The sequence below is a fragment of the Scyliorhinus canicula genome, chromosome 2, assembly GCF_902713615.1.
Source record: "Scyliorhinus canicula chromosome 2, sScyCan1.1, whole genome shotgun sequence".
NCBI lineage: Eukaryota > Metazoa > Chordata > Chondrichthyes > Carcharhiniformes > Scyliorhinidae > Scyliorhinus > Scyliorhinus canicula.
Genome location: NC_052147.1, coordinates 141,422,610 through 141,442,783, shown reverse-complemented (window position 1 = coordinate 141,442,783; position 20,174 = coordinate 141,422,610). Strand labels below are relative to the sequence as shown.

Genomic DNA, 20,174 nt, shown 5'->3' with positions numbered 1-20,174 from the left:
ATTTTAAAAAAACAATCTTCACCGTCTGCACCCTTCCAGTTAATGATAATGGGAGTGTATTCCATCTCCGAAAATTGTCCTTCATTTGGTCTACTAGCCGGGCCAGATTTAATTTATGCAGCCGGTCCCATTACATTGAAGCACATTCTTGAACCGCTTCAGTCCGTCACAGATTTTTTAGTACAACTGAATGGTTTGTTAGGTCATTTCAGAGGGCAAGTTAGGAGTCTGTCATATTGCTTTGAACCTGAAGCCACAAAGAGGCCAGATAAGGTAAACCCAGCAGATTTCCTCCTCAAAAGGACGTGAGTGAACCAGTTGAGTTTTTAATGATGATCTAGTAGTTTCATAGTCACCATTACTGATTTGAACGCATATCTCTGGGTTAATAGTTCATCAATGCAACAACCATGATACCATTCCTAGTCACAGAGCTCAGGACCTGGTACAGCCACTAAATGTGAGCAAATGAGATTGAGGGTTCCTCAAGAGGCCAGATTTGAAAGAGCACAGAGATCTCAGAGGGTTTTAGGAGTAGAGAAAAGTATATAGGTAAGGAATTGTGAGAACAATAGGACATGATTAGAAATTATATAAATCTGTAGCTGGACGGAGAGGCCTGATGATTTGTTCCTTCCCCACAATGACTCCCTCCCTTTTAACAGATGCACCTTGCTCCGATATGCTGGGAATGCTTTCCGGACACATCCCTGACTCCCAGATCACGGCCTCCTCCACAAGGGACTACCATTGGTCATCGGGCAGCGCCCGGCTCGTCGCCAGCCGATCCGGATGGTACCCACGACAGCCGCACCCTCCACCTGGCACAGAATGGCTCCAAGTAGCCTTGCCCACCCCAAAGACCATCGGCGCCATCATTATCCAGGGGGCACGAGGAGCATCGGTGGTGGATGGTGGGACAGGAGGGGAAAATAAGGCTTTCGTGCGGAAATTTAAATTGGCTTACAGCATGAATGGAGTCAACTGGACATTTGTGAAGGAATCAGGAGGATCACGACACAAGGTAGGACCCCTCAATTTCTTCAATCTTTTGCAAAATGTTTGTGCGCAACAAAGTGAACCACTCCATATAATGATCCAGGAATTCAAACATTAATTACCTTAAACATTCAGTCCCTTCACCACTGAAGTACAGTGCCACAGCGTATATCATCTATAAGATGCACTGTGCAATTTGCCAAGGCTTCTTTGACAGCATCTTTCAAACACGCAACCTGGAAGGACAAGGGCAACAGATACATGGAAACACCACCAAGCCCCCACAAGCCGCACACCATCCTGACTTGGAGATGTATTGTCATTCATTCGCTGTCGCTGGATGAAAATCCTGAATCCCCTTCCTAATAGCACTGTGCATATACCTACACCACATGAACTACAGCGGTTCACGAAGGTGGCTCAGCATCAACTTCTCAAGAGCAATAAGGGATGGGCAGTAAATGCTGGCCCAACCAGGCTCCCACATCCCGTGAACACATTTTTTAAAGACCCAATCAGAATGGAGATGTTTGGGTCATTGCCCCACCAATCACATCTGGAGTTCACAACTGGGGTTTATTTTACATACTTAAATTGCATAACTATCCTCCACTCACGGCAACGTGCTGAAAAGATTATCCTACTTTTATTGGAACACTTTGTTGTAGTTTTGGTTGTGAGCAATCTCTTATTTCATTGAGAATGTAGGTACGATTCAGCAAGCACTTTGTGCCCGGCACAGATCCGGGTGAAATGGGTAAATCACACGCGAGGTTCAAATCAGGCTCCGCGTGGGTGATATTGAGGTCTGAATATTTAAATGAGCCTGCCCCCAGTAATCTCCGACCGTGCCTGCGAGACCTCACCAGGCTGCAGTTTAGCACTCGTCCGCACAAATGAGGTGTCTCCGAGGCCATTGGAGACCCCTGGCTTGTCAAGGAACGGAAAGGGTGCCACCCTGGCGCTTCCCCTGACACCTGGGTACCCTGGCATTGCGACTCTTATACTCTGGCAGTGCCACCTGGGCACCCTCGCATTGCCACCCTGGGTTCAGGGTGGCGTTGCCAGAGGCACTGCCAGAGTTCAGGCACAGGAGGAGGCCTTTGTCAATTAGAGGGGGAATTCTCGAGGGCCTCCCGGCAATTGGGGGAGGTTCAAAACAGGGGGGGGTGCTTGAAAAGCAGGGGGCAAGGCGCAAGGAAGAGCGGGCCTGCCAGACAAAATGGCGCCCCGATCTACGGACAGCCATTCTAAATCCTTCCAAGTGCGGCCTCAGCAGCGAGAAACTGCCCGAGGCCAACAAAAACAGCCAAGATCAGGCGCCGGAATGTGGCGACTAGGGGCTTTTCACAGTAACTTCATTTGAAGCCTACTTGTGGCAATTATCGATTTTCATTTCATTTCATTTCAAAAGTGGGCACTCTGGGTTAGGAAGGTCTTTGAGGCCTTCGAGAGGGTGTAGAGGAGATTTACCAGAATGGTAATCCTCAAAAATAAAAGCAAAAACATTTATCACATGGGGTTTCCCTCAGGCTCAAGTGATGTCAGGGGCCTGTGTCTGTCTAGCTTAAGGAGGCTGCACACGGACCCCAACATCGAGATCCAATCACAGATGGGGAACTGGGAACAACTTTTGGCGGCAAATTACATTTTCCTTTCCTCTGTATTATCTGCTGCAGTAAAATTGTGGGTGATTGCCCACATACTAAGCTCCTGCCACCAGCTGGAAAGGAGCAGCTAATGCATGCACCAGCTGCCACAGGTGCGCATGCACAAATCATCCTAGCCCTCTTTCTGGCTGGCGGCAGGAATTAGAGGGGATCTCAAAAATGCTGCCTGAAAGAGTGAGTGGAAGCAGGTTCAAAATTAATTTTATAAAGAGTATATACTCGAAGGGGGGAAATTTATCGGTCTATGAGGAAAGGGGTGCGGGGAATGGGACTAATTGAGGAGCCCTTTCCATGAGATAACAGAGGTACAATGGGCTGCATGGCCACCTTCTGTGCAACACCACTATGTGATTCCATTCTATGATTGAAGCTGCAGAACGCTAGACAAAAAGAACACAGCCGAGGAAGAAATGGACAGAAAATCAAATAGGAGGGAACAAAATGCCCTTTGTAGACGTTTTTCATTGTCAGAGAATGAGAGAAAAAGCTTCTTGCCTGTCTGGGTTTGCTAATTAATAATTTAGTGAATTTGTTTCCAGTTGACTTAATTTCCAATTTCTAGCTGAGGGCTACATGGCAAATAAAATATTCAGAGCAGTTTGTAACACTTACGTCTACTCCACAATCCAGAAAAGAAGATAGAGAAAAGAGAACAGCTCACATTTCCTTCATTGTCCTCAAGAAACAATGGTCACAGCTGCCATATGGGAAGTGTGGCAGCCAACTTGCACACAAGCTCCCATAAATAACATCGCGATATTGGGCAAAAATTGTGTTTTTTAGTGTTGATGATTGAGCGGTAGATGTAGGTCAGAACACGAGGGAGCGCTCCCCATTCCCCAGCAAACTGTTGCAGACTGACACTCCGCTGGTGTGTGTATAGGGTGGGTTGTAGAGTTGAAGGTGCCATCTTTCGAGTGAAACTGCAGTTTTGTCTGTCCTCTTGGGTGCACTTAGAAGATTCCATGACACTGCTTTGGTCCTGGCCAATATTTATTTATTTCATTTCTGTGTGTGGGAGCTCACTGTGTGCAAATTGGTTGCAGCACTTCTTACAGTAACTACGCTTCACTAAAATAAGTCTTACAACACTAGGTTAAAGTCCAACAGGTTTGTTTCAAACACTAGCTTTCGGAGCATTGCTGCTTCCTCAGGTCTACGCTTCACAAAAGCACACTGTGAGGCTGTAAATCATTTTTTGGATAGTTTATGGTTGAGAAAGGCGATAAAGAAATGCAAGTCTTTTCTTTGTTACAGCCAAAGGATTTAGCTATTGCCCTCTATAGTTCAAGAGGAGAGTCAGTTTGCAGTGCCCCCTGTGTTGTGGTTCTTTGGTTAGTTTTGCTCACCCTGTCTCTCCTCATGGCCCTCAGATGTTTGAAGGGAACATGAACTACGACATTCCTGAGATCCGGAGGTTTGATCCTGTGCCTGCACGGTTTGTCCGAGTGTATCCAGAGAGATGGTCTCCAGCCGGGATCGGAATGCGCTTTGAACTGCAGGGATGTGATTTACTGGGTAGGTGCATTCTGAAAACTGTTACTGGTGTGTGTGTGTCTGTGTGTATATATATATATATGTGTGTACAATGTGTGTGTCTGTGCTTGTGTCTTTGTGTGTGTTTGTGTGAGTGTGTGTACATGTGTGCAATGTGTGTGCCTGTGCTTGTGTGTTTATGTGTAAGTATATGTGTGTGTAGGGGAACATGATGGTGCAGTGATTAGTAATGTTGCCTCATGGCGCCGAGGACCCGGGTTAGATCCCGGCCTGCATCACTGTCCGTGTGGAGTTTCCACATTTTCCCCATGCCTGCGTGGGTTTCACCCCCACAACCGAAAGATGTGCAGGGTAGGTGGATTCGCCACACTAAATTGCCCCTTAATCGGAAAACAAGAATTGGGTACTCTAAATGTATTTGTTAAAAGTGTATGTGTGTGCTATGTGTGTGTATATGTGTGCTTGTGTGTGTGTGTGTATTTGTACAGTGTCTGTGCTTATGTGTTAGTGTGCCATGTGTGTCTGTGTTTGTGTATATATGTGTATCTATATGTGTGTACATGTGTGTCTGTTTTGTGTACATGTGTATATATGAGTGCAATGCATGTGCCTATGCTTGTGTGTTTGTGTCTGTTTGTGTATATGTGTGTGTGTACATGTGCAATGTCTGTTCATGCATGTATGTGTGCTGTGCTTGTGTGTTTGTGTGCCGTATATCCATCTGTGCTTGTGTGTGTACATGTGTGTGCGTTCATGTTTGTGTGTCTGTGTTAGTGTGTGAACATGATCTGTGTGAGTGTGCCTGTGTCTGTGTATACTCGTGCTCTGTGTGATTATGTGTGTATGACTGTGTTTGTGTGTGTGCACGCACATTTTCTGTGTATTTTCTGTCTACAACAGGCAAGGGATAGTTGTAATACTCTGGCAAAATAGCATTGTCGATACCAGTGACCACATATTTAGCTTCAAATTCCGTTTTGTAACTTTGACAGATTTTATCTCTATACAGTCTTGATCGATATCAGTCATGCATTCACAAAATCTCACCGACATTCATGTACTCTGACTCATATTCTTGTTTATTCTCAGGCTCACCCACTCAGACCAGCACTCTCATACACATTTCGCATACACACAATCTCAGTCATTCACTAACATACTCAAAAACTCACAATATCACAAATTCACGACAGTGCTCACACTTACTCACAATCTCATTCACTCTGGGACTCGTTCGCTCACAATCTCACTCACCCTGGGACATACTCACTCACTATTTCACTCACTCACTCACACTCTCACTCACCTGGGACTCACTCACCATCTCACTCACTCACAATCTTACTCACCCTGGGACTCACTCACCAACTCACTCACTCACTCACTATCTCACTCACCCTGGGACTCACTCACCATTTTACTCATTCACACACTCACTCACTCACAATCTCACTCATCCTGCAATTCAGACACCATTTCACTCACTCACTCACTCACAGTCTGGGACTCACTCACTCACAATCTCACTCATCCCGCAATTCAGACACCATTTCACTCACTCACTCACTCACTCTGGGACTCAGTAACTTACAATCTCACTCATTTGTGACTCACTCATTCACAATCTCACTCACTCTGGGACTCACTCATTCACAATCTCACTCAGTCTGGGATTCACTCATTCACAATCTCACTCACTCTGGGATTCACTCACACTCACAGTCTCACTCACTCTGGGAGTCACTAACCCACAATCTCACTTACTCTGGGACTCATTCATTTACAATCTCACTCACTCTTTGACTCACTAACTCACAATTGACTCACTCTGGGACTCACTCACTCACAATCTCACTCACTCTGGAGTTCACTTATACACAATCTCACTCACTCTGAGAATCACTCACTCACTAACTCAGTCTCATTCACTCTGGGACTCACTCACAGTCTCACTCTGGGACTCACTAACTCACTCAATCTCACTCACTCTGGGACTCACTCCTTCACAGTCTCATTCACTCTGGGACTCACTCAGCCTCACTCACCCTGGGATTCACTCACTCACAATCTCACTCACTGAGAATCACTCACACACCCCCAATCTCACTTACCCAGTGATTCCACTCACTGACTAGCGAGTACTATCTCATACTTGTACACTCTGGTCTCACTCTCTCACAGCCTCAGGAACGACAAGGAAAATGCTAGTGAAAAATACTTTGAAATGTTGAATAATGCTTAACAAATAAGCCAGATGTGAAGTTTATTTCTTGATAAATGTAGAGACTTCTCAAAGGGATTAATCTTTTGATAGTTTGAAATATGGCGGAGATGGACTCAGGGAGCAAGAGTGTGTCTTGGACTCGGTGATTTGTATTTGCCATTCAGCTAACCCCCCTTATGAATTGGTAATTGTCATTTTTTTTCTTAAAGTAAAGACATTTGTGCCTGAGGCTGTTCGCCAGATGTCTGGGTGTGGGGAAGTACTTACTGAAACCGCATCTCAAATACTCGGCCTCTCAGTTGCCCGTACAGGAAGCCGTCAAAGCTAAAGTTTCTGTTCTTAATCAGCCACGGAGGGGCAGAGTTAGCTACTCCACAAAGAAGCCCACTCTGGCATACCGCCCCCCCCCCCCCCCAACCCACATCCCCACCCCGTCACCTCTTCTTTCCCCCTTCCCAGTTTTCTCATTTCACAGCATGCAAAGTGAAGGAGCATACTGTGACATGGGCAGGTTTCCTTACAAGAACACAGTGCTGGAGAGGCTGGAAGGCCAGGTTGTTTATCCCAGTACACGGATGTGAGTGCAACACTACACGCAATGTGGGACTGCCTTGTGGTCTCCTTCAATTAGCCTTCAGCGTGAATCTCCCTTGCGGATTACAGCGCCCAACCACGACGAGAGTGGGAGACTCCCGATAATAACTCTTCAGATCTCGGAGTAATTTCCAGCTTTCATCTCTTCCCTTGTTGTTTTTTATTTATTTCTCTTTCCTCTTTCAGTCGTTCACATCTGCCTCTCCTTCTCCCTTCCCCCCCCACCCCACCTTCTCCATCACTCGAAGATCCCAATGATAATCAGTAAAGGACAGGTTTGCAGCTGCCTCCACGTTTATTGGGTACTGTTGATCAGGAGGTGACTATAGGAATTAAACTAGCTGGATTTTTCCCTTGCTCTCTCAAATCAAGATTAGACCTCTTCTCCGCGTAGATCTAAATACACTGGAGAGAGGGAAAAAGTCGATTTTACAGGAACGCTACCAGAACTGAGATGGCAAAGCTAATATGAAGGCTGCAGCAGCCAATATGTGAAGGCTGCTAATATGAAGGCTTTTATCTCTAAGAAATACAATGAAAGTTGCCACAGTCCCCAAGGACTGTTGGCTGTTCTCCCCATTTTTTGGAGAGGGAGAGGTGACTGGTGGTGATTTAACCTGAGGACCACCACACCTCAGGCAAGGGGTAAGGTTGAGAAGGCACGGCCTTCATGGATAACCACAGCTGGTACAGGAATTGAACCCATGCTGATGGTGTCTCCACATCATGAAGTAGAAAGCTCTAGCTTTCCTATGTCTGTTCTCTCTGCACCCCTGATACAAACTCCTCTTAGAAAGAGCGGGAAAGCTATTTATATAGGTCCTGATAGTGAGACATCTAGTGTTCAATTGCCTAGACTAGCTTTATATAGATTGATCATGTATATTGATATACAGAGATCACTACAAACAATTGACCAGTTGTAGTTTACTGGGAACTGTAACTCATTGTCTGGTTGTAGTTTAGTGGAAGCTGTGAGCGATTGTTCAGCTGTAGTTTAATGGAAGCTGTGACTAATTGTCTGCTGTAGTTTAATGGAAGCTCTGGGCGATTGTCCAGTTGTAGTTTGTGGAAGCAGTGAGTTACAGTCTGGTTGTAGTTTAATGGAAGCTGTGGCCGATTTTCCAGTTATAGTTTTATGGAAGCTGTGAATGATTGTCCGGTTGTAGTTTTATTAAAACTGTGAGCGATTGTCTGGTTTAGTTTAAAGGAAGCTGTGAGGGATTGTCCGGTTGTAGTTTTATGGAAGCTGTGAGCGATTGTCCAGTTGTACTTTTATGGAAGCTGTGAGCGATTGTCCGGTTGTAGTTTAATGGAAGCTGTGACTAATTGTCTGCTGTAGTTTAATGGAAGCTCTGGGCAATTGTCCAGTTGTAGTTTGTGGAAGCAGTGAGTTGTGGAAGCAGCCTGGTTGTAGTTTAATGGAAGTTGTGGGTGATTTTCCAGTTGCAGTTTATGGAAGTTGTGCTCGATTATCCAGTTGTAGTTTGTGGATGCTGTGAGAGATGGTCCAGTGGTAGCTTAATTGAAGCTGTGACCAATTGTCCAGTTGTACTTTTATGGAAGATGTGATCGATTGTCTGCTTTAGTTTAAGGAAGCTGTGAGCGATTGTCTGGTTTAGTTTAATGGAAGATGTGAACGATTGTCCGGTTTAGTTTAAGGAAGCTGTGAGCGATTGTCTGGTTTAGTTTAATGGAAGATGTGAACGATTGTCTGGTTTAGTTGAAGGAAGCTGTGACCAATTGTCCAGTTGTAGTTTTATGGAAGCTGTGAGCGATTGTCCGGTTGTAGTTTTATGGAATCTGTGAGCGATTGTCCGGTTGTAGTTTTATGGAAGCTGTGAGCGATTGTCCGGTTGTAGTTTTATGGAAGCTGTGAGTGATTGTCTGGTTTAGTTTAAGGAAGCTGTGAACGATTGTCCAGTTGTAATTTTATGGAAGCTGTGAGCAATTGTCCGGTTGTAGTTTTATGGAAACTGTGAGCGATTGTCCGGTTGTAGTTTTATGGAAACTGTGAGCGATTGACCGGTTGTAGTTTTATGGAAGCTGTGAGCGATTGTATGGTTTAGTTTAAGGAAGCTGTGAGCGATTGTCCGGTTGTAGTTTTATGGATGCTGTGAGCGATTGTCTGGTTTAGTTTAAGGAAGCTGTGACTGTCCGGTTGTAGTTTTATGGAAACTGAGTGATTGTCCGGTTGTAGTTTTATGGAAAATGTGAGCGATTGTCTAGTTGTCGTTTTATGGAAACTGTGAGCAATTGTCCAGTTGTTCTTTTATGGAAGCTGTAAGCGATTGTCTGGTTTAGTTTAAAGGAAGCTGTGAGCGATTATCCGGTTGTAGTTTTATGGAAACTGTGAGCAATTGTCCGGTTGTAGTTTTATGGAAGTTGTGAGCGATTGTCTGGTTTAGTTTAAGGAAGCTGTGAGCGATTGTCCGCTTGTAGTTTTATGGAAGCTGTGAGCGATTGTCCGGTTGTAGTTTTCTGGAAGCTGGGAGCGATTGTCCGGTTGTAGTTTTATGGAAGCTGTGAGCGATTGTCTAGTTGTAGTTTTATGGAAACTGTGAGCGAGTGTCCAGTTGTTCTTTTATGGAAGCTGTGAGCGATTGTCCAGTTGTTCCTTTATTGAAGCTGTAAGCGATTGTCTGGTTTAGTTTAAGGAAACTGTGAGCGATTGTCCGGTTTTAGTTTTATGGAAACTGCGAGCAATTGACCGGTTGTAGTTTTATGGAAGCTGTGAGCAATTGTCCGGTTGTAGTTTTATGGAAGCTGTGAGCGATTGTCCGGTTGTAGTTTTATGGAAGCTGTGAGCGATTGTCCGGTTGTTCTTTTATGGAAGCTGTGAGCGATTGTCTGGTTTAGTTTAAGGAAACTGTGAGCGATTGTCCGGCTGTAGTTTTATGGAAGCTGTGAGCGATTGTCCGGTTGTAGTTTTATGGAACCTATGAGCGATTGTTCAGTTGTAGTTTTATGGAAGCTGTGAATGATTTTCTGGTTTAGTTTAAGGGAAGCTGTGAGTGATTATCCAGTTGTAGTTTTATGGAAGCTGTGAGCGATTGTCCGGTTGTACTTTTATGGAAGCTGTGAGCGATTGTCCAGTTGTAGTTTTATTGAAACTGTGACCGATTGTCCGGTTGTACTTTTATGGAAGCTGTGAGCGATTGTCTGGTTGTACTTTTATGGAAGCTGTGAGCGATTGTCCAGTTGTAGTTTTATTGAAACTGTGAGCGATTGTCCGGTTGTACTTTTATGGAAGCTGTGAGAAATTGTCCGGTTGTAGTTTTATTGAAACTGTGAGCGATTGTCTAGTTGTACTTTTATGGAAGCTGTGAGCGATTGTCTGGTTGTAGTTTTATTGAAACTGTGAGCGATTGTCTAGTTGTACTTTTATGGAAGCTGTGAGCGATTGTCTGGTTGTAGTTTTATTGAAACATTGAGCGATTGTCCGATTGTACTTTTATGGAAGCTGTGAGCGATTGCCCAGTTGTAGTTTTATTGAAACTGTGAGCGATTATCTAGTTGTACTTTTATGGAAGCTGTGAGCGATGATCTGGTTTAGTTTAATAAAGCTGTGAGCGATTGTCCGGTTGTAGTTTTATGGAAGCTGTGAGCGATTGTCCGGTTGTAGTTTTATGGAACTATGAGCGAATGTCTGGTTGTAGTTTTATAGACGCTCCCTAACACCCGCCTCATAAAATCCACATGATTCCAATTCGGGGCATAGACGTTTACCAGAACCACGGGCAAAATCTCCAACTTTCCACCAACCATCACATATCTCCGCCCCAGAACGGCCACAATACTCCCCATCTTGAACGCAACCTGCTTATTAACCAATACCGTCATCCCCCTCCTCTTCATACCCAGACCTGAATGAAACATCTGCCCCACCCACCCCTTCCTCAACCTCGTCTAGTCATCCAGCTTCAGGTGTGTTCCTGAAAAAATGCCACGACCACCTTCAAACTCCTCAGGTGCATGAGCACACGCAACCATTTGACCGGTGCATTCAACCCCCTCTCATTCCATGTGACCATCCTGGTCGGGAGGCTCCCTGTCCCCTTCCCCTGCCAATCAGCCATATCCTTTTTTGAGCCAGCGTCTGGCCTGTGTCACCCTCCAGGCCCACATTCGGATGTCCACCCTCATCGACCTCTTCCCAACTGCGCCACACTGACCACACCCTTGTCAGCAACACACCCACCCACCTTCAAACAAAAACAAACTCCCTCCCCCTCTCCCACGCCTTCCTCCTGGCAACTCCCCCACTTTATTCCAGTTAACTAGCCTGCCCAGCTAGCATGATGGCCCCTGCCAAGGCCTCCAACCATCCCTCCTCCCTCCAGTTTCCCTCCCCAACCAACCCAACCATCTATCCCTGAAGAGTGACAAAAGGCGCACTCAACATCGTTGTTCCCTCATTAAAACCTGCCTCCGAAAAACCCACCACCAAACACTTTAAAGAGCACCCAAAATTTCTCCAAAGTTCAATGTCCTCACACTTCTCCAAGTCCACTGTCCTTCCCTTCATGAATTCCATCACCTCGTGTCAGGAGGCTGGGGGACCTGTTCATAGACGGGAAGTTTGCGAGCCTGGGTGAGCTGGAAGGGGAATTCAGGCTCCCCCGGGGAACACTTTTAGGTACATGCAAGTAAGGGCGTTTGTCAGGTGGCGGGGTTTCCCCTGCTGCCGCCACGTGGGGCCCAGGACAGGGTGCTCCTGGGGGGTATGGGTTGGAGAGGGGAGGATCTCGGAAGTGTACCAGGTGATGCAGGAGGTAGACGGGGCCTCGGTGGAGGAGCTGAAAGGTAAATGGGAGGAGGAGCTGGGTGAGGAGATTGAGGAGGGGACGTGGGCGGATGCCCTAGAAAGGGTGAACTCCTCCTCTTCGTGTGCGAGGCTTAGCCTCATACAGTTTAAGGTACTGCATAGGGCTCATATGACCGGGACAAGGATGAGCCAGTTTTTTGGGACCGAGGACAGGTGTATTAGGTGCTCAGGGAGCCCAGCAAACCATGTCCACATGTTCTGGGCATGCCCAGCGCTGGGGGAATTTTGGAAGGGTGTAGCAAGGACAGTATCGAGGGTGGTAGGATCCAGGGTTAATCCAGGCTGGGGACTCGCAATATTTGGGGTTGCAGTGGAGCCGGGAGTGCAGGAGGCGAAAGAGGCCGGTGTTCTGGCCTTTGCATCCCTAGTAGCCCGGCGGAGGATTTTTCTTCAGTGGAAGGATGCGAGGCCCCCAAGCGTGGAGGCCTGGGTCAATGATATGGCGGGGTTTATTAAATTGGAGAGGGTGAAATTTGCCCTAAGGGGGTCAGTGCAGGGGTTTTTCAGGAGATGGCAACCGTTCCTAGATCTCCTGGCAGAACGGTAAAAACAAAAGGTCAGCAGCAGGGGGGTTGTCTCTTTGTTTTTGTTTTGAGTTGAATATCTGTCTTTTGCCAATGACGGGCGATAATTTATTGTTTCTCTTTTGTATTTACGGCGGGGGGTTCTGTTTTTTTTTGTTCTTAGAATTTTCTGTTATTGTTTTCTTTTTTGTGAAAATGTGAAAATTTAAATAAAAATTATTTAAAAAAAAAAAAAAATTCCATCACCTCTTCTCGCTTCTGGAAAGTCAGCCACAGGCAGGTTGGGTATAGTACTCCAAACATCACCCTCTTTTTAAAGAGGACAACCTTAATCCAGGTAAATCCGGCCCTCCTCTTTGCCAGTTCTACACCCATGTCCTAGTACACCCACAGCTCGTTCCCTTCCCGGGTACATTTACTGGTCTGCCTCGCCCACTGAAGGATTTGTTCCTTGTCCAGAAAGCGGTGCGACTGCACCACCATCGCCCTCGATGGCTTTCCTGCCTACAGCCTCCTCCTCAGTGCCCCGTGCGCCCGGTCCACCTCCAGGGGCCTCCACACCCATCAATTTCTCCAGCATCTTTGCCATATACACCACGGCCTCCCCACCTTAATGCCTTCAGGCATCCCGACAATCCTGAGGTTTTGGCTTCTGGAGCGATTCTTCACATCCTCCACCTTCTCCCTCAACTTTCTCCAGCTCCCCCGCATCACTTCTGTCTTAGCTACCAATGAGGCCAACTGCTCCTCATGCTCCTCCACTTTCCGGATCGTAAGGCTCTGGGATTCTAGCCTCTGCTCAACCCGCTCGATCCTAGATCTCAGCAGCTCCATGACCTTTCCCAAGTCCTCCGAGGCCTCTTTCCTCTGCTGCTGAAACTTGTTATTCAAGAATTCCTCCAGTTGCTCCATCGATCACTGAGCAGGCAGCGCAACCCCTTTGCCCTCCGCCATCTTTACCTGTGGCATGCCACAAAAACTCTCCCGCTACAACTGCATTTCTTTCTCATGGCGCTTCTCATCCGCTCATCTATGCACCAGCCACACCAGAGGAGTATTTCCTTCCCCAGGTACTCCTGTACCTTCGGGTGGGGAAATGACCAAAAACATCCGCCTTGAGCGGCAGCCACCAAATGTGCGTCCGCTCACTCCATGACCACCAACAGAAGTCGCCGTTTGTTCATTAATAGAAGCTGTGATCGATTATCCAGTTGTAGTTTGGTGGAAAGTATAAGCAATTGTCCAGTTGTAGTTTAATGGAAGCTGTGACCAATTATTTGGTTGTAGTTTATTGGAATCTGTGACAGATTTGGCTAGTTGTAGTTTAATGGGAGCTGTGACTAATTGCCCAATTGTAGTGTTGTGTAAGCTGTGAGTGATTGTCATATTGTAGTTGATTTGAAGCTCTGACCGATTGCCCAGTTGTCATTGCCCCATTGTAGTTTACAGGAAGCTGTGACTGATTATCTAGCGTTTTGGCGGTAGCTGTGAGCGATTGTCCAGTTGTAATTTAGTGGACGCTGTGACCGATTCTCAAATTGCAGTTTACAGGAAGCTGTGACTGATTATCTAGCGTTTTGGCGGTAGCTGTGAGCGATTGTCCAGTTGTAATTTAGTGGACGCTGTGACCGATTGTCAAATTGTAGTTTACAGGAAGCTGTGACTGATGGTCGAATTATAGTTTAGTGGAAGCTGTGATCGATTGCTGATTTGTAGTTTAATGGAATGTGTGGCTGATTGTCGAATTGTAGTTCAGTGGAAGCTGTGGCCAATTGTCTAGTTGTAGTTTGCTAGATTGTCAGGTTGCATTTCTGTTATAACCCTCGTGGAGATCACAGTATAAGGACCATCAGATTCTCCGTGACCTCCATAGAATATGACCTTCCCCAATAACGGGGGCGGTGTTTCCCGCTTAACATGTGAAATCTCGCCAGTATATAAACCCAGACCTGCGTACAGGCTGGGGTGGAAGACCCTTCAGTAGGAGGAGGTTATTGTACATTGAAATAAACCCAGTTTTGTTTTCTGCCTGCTTGTCTGTGCGTGCTACTTTGACGGATCCTCCAATTTTGTTGAAGGTGTAACTGATTGTCCAATTGTAGTTTGGCGTAAAATGTGACCGACTGTGCAGTTGAAGTTTAGTGGAAGGTGAGACCAATTATCTGGTTGTTCTTTACTGGAGGCTGTGACCAATTGGCCAGTTGTAGTTTAATGGAAGTTGTGACTGATTGTCCGGTTGTGGTTTAGTGGAAGCTGTGGGCGATTGTCCAGATGTAGTTTAATCTAAGCTGTGAGCTATTATCCGGTTGTATGTTAACAGAAGCTATGAATGACTTTGTAGTTTAATGGAAGTTGTTACTGATTGTCTGGTTGTAGTTTAGTGGAGGGTGTGGCCGATTGTCCAGTTGTGGTTTACTGGAAGTTGTGAGCGATTGTCATTGTTGTTTACTGGTTGCAGTGACCGATTGTCTAGTCATTGTTTACTGGAAGCCCGACTGATTGTCTATTTGGAGTTGAATGGAAGCTGTGAGCGATTGTCAGGTTTTAGTTTAATGGAAGCTGTGACCAAGTGTCCATTAGTAGTTTAGTGGAAGCTGTGACCAATTGTTGAATTATAGTTTACTGGTCATCCATGGCCAGGCTGTATTTTGATGAATCTGTCTCTGATGGCCCAGTTATAAATTAATGGAAGCTGTGACCGATTGTCAAATTGTAGTTTTGTGGCAGCGGTGACCGATTGTCGAATTGTAGTTTTGTGGAAGCTGTGATCAATTGGCTAGTTGTAGCTTACTGGAGGCTGTCAACTTTTGTCAGGTTGTATTTCATTGAAGGTGTAACCGATTGTACAGTTACAGTTTAGCAGATGCGGTGTCCGACTGTCCAGTTGAAACTGTGAATGATTGTCCGGTTGTAGTGTAGTAGAAGCTGTGAGCGATTGTCCAGTTGTAGTGTAGTAGAAGCTGTGAGCGATTGTCCAGTTGTAGTGTAGTAGAAGCTGTGAGCGATTGTCCAGTTGTAGTGTAGTAGAAGCTGTGAGTGATTGTCCAGTTGTAGTGTAGTAGAAGCTGTGAGCGATTGTCCAGTTGTAGTGTAGTAGAAGCTGTGAGCGATTGTCCAGTTGTAGTGTAGTAGAAGCTGTGAGCGATTGTTCAGTTGTAGTGTAGTAGAAGCTGTGAGTGATTGTCCAGTTGTAGTGTAGTAGAAGCTGTGAGCGATTGTCCAGTTGTAGTGTAGTAGAAGCTGTGAGCGATTGTCCAGTTGTAGTGTAGTAGAAGCTGTGAACGATTGTCCGGTTGTAGTGTAGTAGAAGCTGTGAGTTATTGTCCGGTTGTAGTGTAGTAGAAGCTGTGAGCGATTGTCCAGTTGTAGTGTAGTAGAAGCTGTGAGTGATTGTCCAGTTGTAGTGTAGTAGAAGCTGTGAGTGATTGTCCAGTTGTAGTGTAGTAGAAGCTGGGAGTTATTGTCCAGTTGTAGTGTAGTAGAAGCTGTGAGTGATTGTCCAGTTGTAGTGTAGTAGAAGCTGTGAGTGATTGTCCGGTTGTAGTGTAGTAGAAGCTGTGAGCGATTGTCCGGTTGTAGTGTAGTAGAAGCTGTGAGTGATTGTCCAGTTGTAGTGTAGTAGAAGCTGTGAGTGATTGTCCAGTTGTAGTGTAGTAGAAGCTGTGAGTGATTGTCCAGTTGTAGTGTAGTAGAAGCTGTGAGTTATTGTCCAGTTGTAGTGTAGTAGAAGCTGTGAGTGATTGTCCAGTTGTAGTGTAGTAGAAGCTGTGAGTGATTGTCCGGTTGTAGTGTAGTAGAAGCTGTGAGTGATTGTCCAGTTGTAGTGTAGTAGAAGCTGTGAGTTATTGTCCAGTTGTAGTGTAGTAGAAGCTGTGAGTTATTGTCCAGTTGTAGTGTAGTAGAAGCTGTGAGTGATTGTCCAGTTGTAGTTTATTGAAAGCTGTATCCAATTGTCTAGTTGTATTGCGCTGAAGCTGTGGCTGATTGTCCAGTTGTAGTTTAATGGAAGCCTTAACCAATTGTTTGTTGTAGTTTAGTGGAAACTGTGACCAATTATCGATTGGTATTTAGTGGAAGCTGTGAGTGATTGGCAAATTGTGTTTTAATGGAAGGTGTGGCTGATTGACTTTCAATGAAGGCCATGGAGTGAGTGGTCGCACATTTGGCAGCTCCCGCTCAAGGATGTTTCTTCAGACATTTTCCCCGTTTGCTGGGCGGATGTTTTATGGAGAATAGGTGCAGGGGTGACTGGAGAAAGCTAAACTCCACTGGTGGGGCTGGTGAATGAATCCACGGACCAGAAGTCGGTCGAGAAGAAGGAAGCAGTTGGAGCAAGAGAATCTTCATGCAACACAGGTCAAGATGGCAGAAGGTAAAGGACCTGTCCTGCCTGCCCAATGGCCGACGGAGCACCTGGTGGACTTCTTAAATGAGAAGTTCAGCTAGCAGAGGAGGGAGGCCCAGGAGGACCTAAGTTAAAAGCAGAATTGACCGCGTGGAGCAGAGGCTGGAGTCCCAGAGCGAGTTAAATTTGGAAAGTGGAGGAGGTGGTGGGGGAGCACGAGGAGCAGCTCGCCTCCTGGTGGCTGAAGTGGGTCTGTTGCGAGAGACCCAGAAGCGTTTAAAGAAGGTGGAGGTCATGGAGAATCGCTCCCGGAGACAGAATTTAAGAATTGTGGGGATGCCGAGGGCGATGGTGGTGCGTTTTCACCGGTTCTTGGATAAGGAGAAGATATTGAGATGGGCAAGGCAGATGAGGAGGTGCACCTGGGAGGGGAGCGAGTTTCGGGTGTACCAGGACCCGGGTGCGGACGTGGCGAAGAGGTGAGCTGAGTTTAATTGGGTGAAAGGTGCCCTCTTTAAAAAGGGGGTAAACAAAGAACAAAAAACAAAGAAAAATTGCAGCACAGGAACAGGCCCTACGGCCCTCCAAGCCTGCGCTGATCCAGATCCTCTATCTAAAACTGTCGCCTATTTTCTAAGGATCTGTATCCCTCTGTTCCCTGCCCATTCATGTATCTGTCTAGATACATCTTAAATGATGCTATCGTGCCCGCCTCTACCACCTCGGCCGGCAATGCGTTCCAGGCACCCACCACCCTCTGCGTAAAGAACTTTCCATGCATATCTCCCTTAAACTTTTCCCCTCTCACCTTAAACTCGCGACCCCTAGTAATTGAGTCCCCCTCTCTGGGAAAAAGCTTCTTGCTAGCCACCCTGTCTATACCTCTCATGATTTTGTAGACCTCAATGAGGTGAAATTTGGGATGTTGTACCCGGCCCACCTCTGGGTGACTTTTGATAGCCGATTACATTATTTTGGAACACCAGGGAAGGCGATGGTATTTTTATGAGACAATGGACTGGCAGGAGAAGGAGGACACTGAACTGTGGAGGAGGTGTGAGGGTTTTGGTGCTCTTTCTGTCCATTTTCTCTTGTATATTTTTTCTCGTTTGTTGATTGTTGGAGAACTTTTCTCCTTCGAGATATTTTGTCGTGATGAGGGTGAGTTTTTTTTTGTTTTATTGTTGTTTGTCAGGTGTGCGAGCGGGAGAGGAATCAGCGGGGGATGGGAGGCATAGGCATCTTGGGCGGGGGCTACCAGGCAAAATGGGCGGGCTAGTTAAAGGGAACACAGTGGGGGGTGATCAGGTGGTTAGTGAAGCAAAGGGGGATGGAGTTATTGTTTTGTTCAGGGGAAAATGGGGGAAGGGGGGGTTGCTGACAAAGGTATTGTTGCTGTGGTGTAGTATGGGAGGGAGTGGTTACGGTGGACATCCAAGGGTGCACCTGAAGGGTTGCGTGGCATGGGCCGGGGACTGGCCTAAGAAGGGGTATGGATGAAGGGGGGGGGGTTTGGGTGCCTCCAAATGGAATGTGAGGGGGCTGAATGGGCCAATTAAATGGTCATGTGTCTTCATGCATCTGAGGAGCTTGAAGATAAACGTTGCCTTTTTACAAGAAACACACTTGAAGATCGGGGATCAGACAAGGCCAAGGAAAGGATGGGTAGGGCAAGTCTTCCATTTGGGATTAGACATGAAGCCACAAGGGGTGGCGGTGCTGATAAATCAGCGGGTGGCGTTTGAGGTTTGAAATATAGTAACAGATTCGGGGGGAAAGTTAGTGATAGTGAGTGGGAAGCTGGAAGGGATGCCTAAGGTCCTGGTAAATGTTTATGCCCCAGATTGGGACGATGTGGAGTTTATGAGGCAGGTACTGGGGAAGACCCCGCACCTGGACTCTCACTGGCTGATTATGTGGGGGGGGGGGGGGATTTTAACACAGTCATTGATCCAGGGCTGAACCAGTTGAGCCTGAGGTCGGGAAGGGTGTCGGCAGGGGCAAAGAAGCTGAAGAGGTTCATGGAATGTATGGGGGGGGGGGGAGAGAGACCTGTGGATGTTTGGGAGTCCGAGGGATAAGGAGTTTTCGTACTGCTCCCATGTGCACTGGGTGTACTCATGGATCGATTACTTTGTGATGGATAAGACTCTGCTGGCAGGGTGGTTGACTCGGGATATTCGGCGATCGTGGTTTTCAGACCACGCACCGCATTGTGTGGACTTGCAAGTGGATCGGGTGGAGGATGGATATGGGGTTGTTAGTGGATGAGGAGGTGTGAGTGGGTGAGGGCCGCTATCTGGCGGTAAATTAAACTGAATGATACAGGTGAGGACGCCACGCTGTGGGAGCCGCTCAAGGCAGTTGTTAAGGGGGGAATTCATATCGATCCGGGCGCATAGGGAGGAGAAGCGAGCAGAGATGGCAAGGTTGGTGGGTGAGGTTCTGCGGATGGACAGGGGGTATTCAGAGGCCCTGGAGGCAGGATTGTTGAAGGATAGGCAGGAGCTTCAGATAGAGTTTGGGCTGGTGTCCACAAGGAAGGCAGTAGGGCAGTTGCAGAGGGCCAGAGGGGCATTGTATGAGTACGGGGAGAAGGCTAGTAGGTAACATAGGAAGCAGGAAGCAGTGCGGGAGATCGAAAGGGCGAAGGACAGGAGGAGGAGAGTGGTAAAGAATGGTGGTGGGGGTAATCAGGGAATTTGGGGACTTTTACAGGACGTTTTATGAGTCGGAGCCCCCGACCAGGGGGGAGGGAATGTGACGATTCCTGGACAGGTTGGCGTTCCCCAGGGTGCAGGAGGACCTGCTAGAGGGGTTGGGAGCACCCATTGGACTGGTGGAGGTGATGGAGGGTATGGGGGCGATGCAGGCAGAGAAGGCCCTGGGCCCAGATAGCTTCCCGATCAAATTTTATAAAAGGTTTTTGGGAGACCAGGGGGCTCTGCTGGTAAGGACATTTAATAAAACAAGGGAGAAGGGGGTACTTTCCCCCAAGTTATCGCAGGCCTCAATATCTTTAATTTTGAAGAAGGATAAGGACCCGGAGCAATGTGGGTTCTACCAATCGCTATCACTGCTGAATGTGGACGCCAATTGTCCAGTTATATTTCTTTGAAGCTGTGACCGATTGACGGTTGTAGTTTACTGGAAGCTGTGACCAATTGTCCAATTGTTGTCTACTAGAAGCTGTGACTGAGTATCTAATTGTAGTTTCATGGAGGCTGTGACCAATTGTCCGGTTATATTTGTTTGAAGCTGTGACCGATTTTGTCCGCTTGTACTTTATTGGAAGCTATAATTGTTGCCTACTTGTAGTTTACTGGAAGCTGTGACTGATTATCTACTTGTATTTCTTTGAAGCTGTGACTGATTGTCCAGTTGTAGTTTACAGGAAGCTGTGACTGATTGTCCAGTTGTATTTCTTTGAAACTGTGACTGATTGTCCAGTTGTAGTTTACTGGAAGCTGTGACTGATTGTCCAGTTGTAGTT

The 20,174-nt window shown here is 46.7% G+C and overlaps 1 protein-coding gene across 2 annotated transcripts in view; it reads left to right on the top strand.

The window, feature by feature from the left end:
* LOC119958718 (neuropilin-2-like) overlaps window positions 1-20,174 on the top strand; it is a 141,606-nt gene that overhangs the window by 69,985 nt on the left and 51,447 nt on the right. For both annotated transcript variants that reach the window (XM_038787297.1, XM_038787298.1), the window contains exons 9-10: window positions 666-1,024; window positions 4,043-4,187. In XM_038787297.1, the coding sequence (XP_038643225.1) occupies window positions 666-1,024; window positions 4,043-4,187 (504 nt within the window). The remainder of the gene's footprint in view (window positions 1-665; window positions 1,025-4,042; window positions 4,188-20,174) is intronic.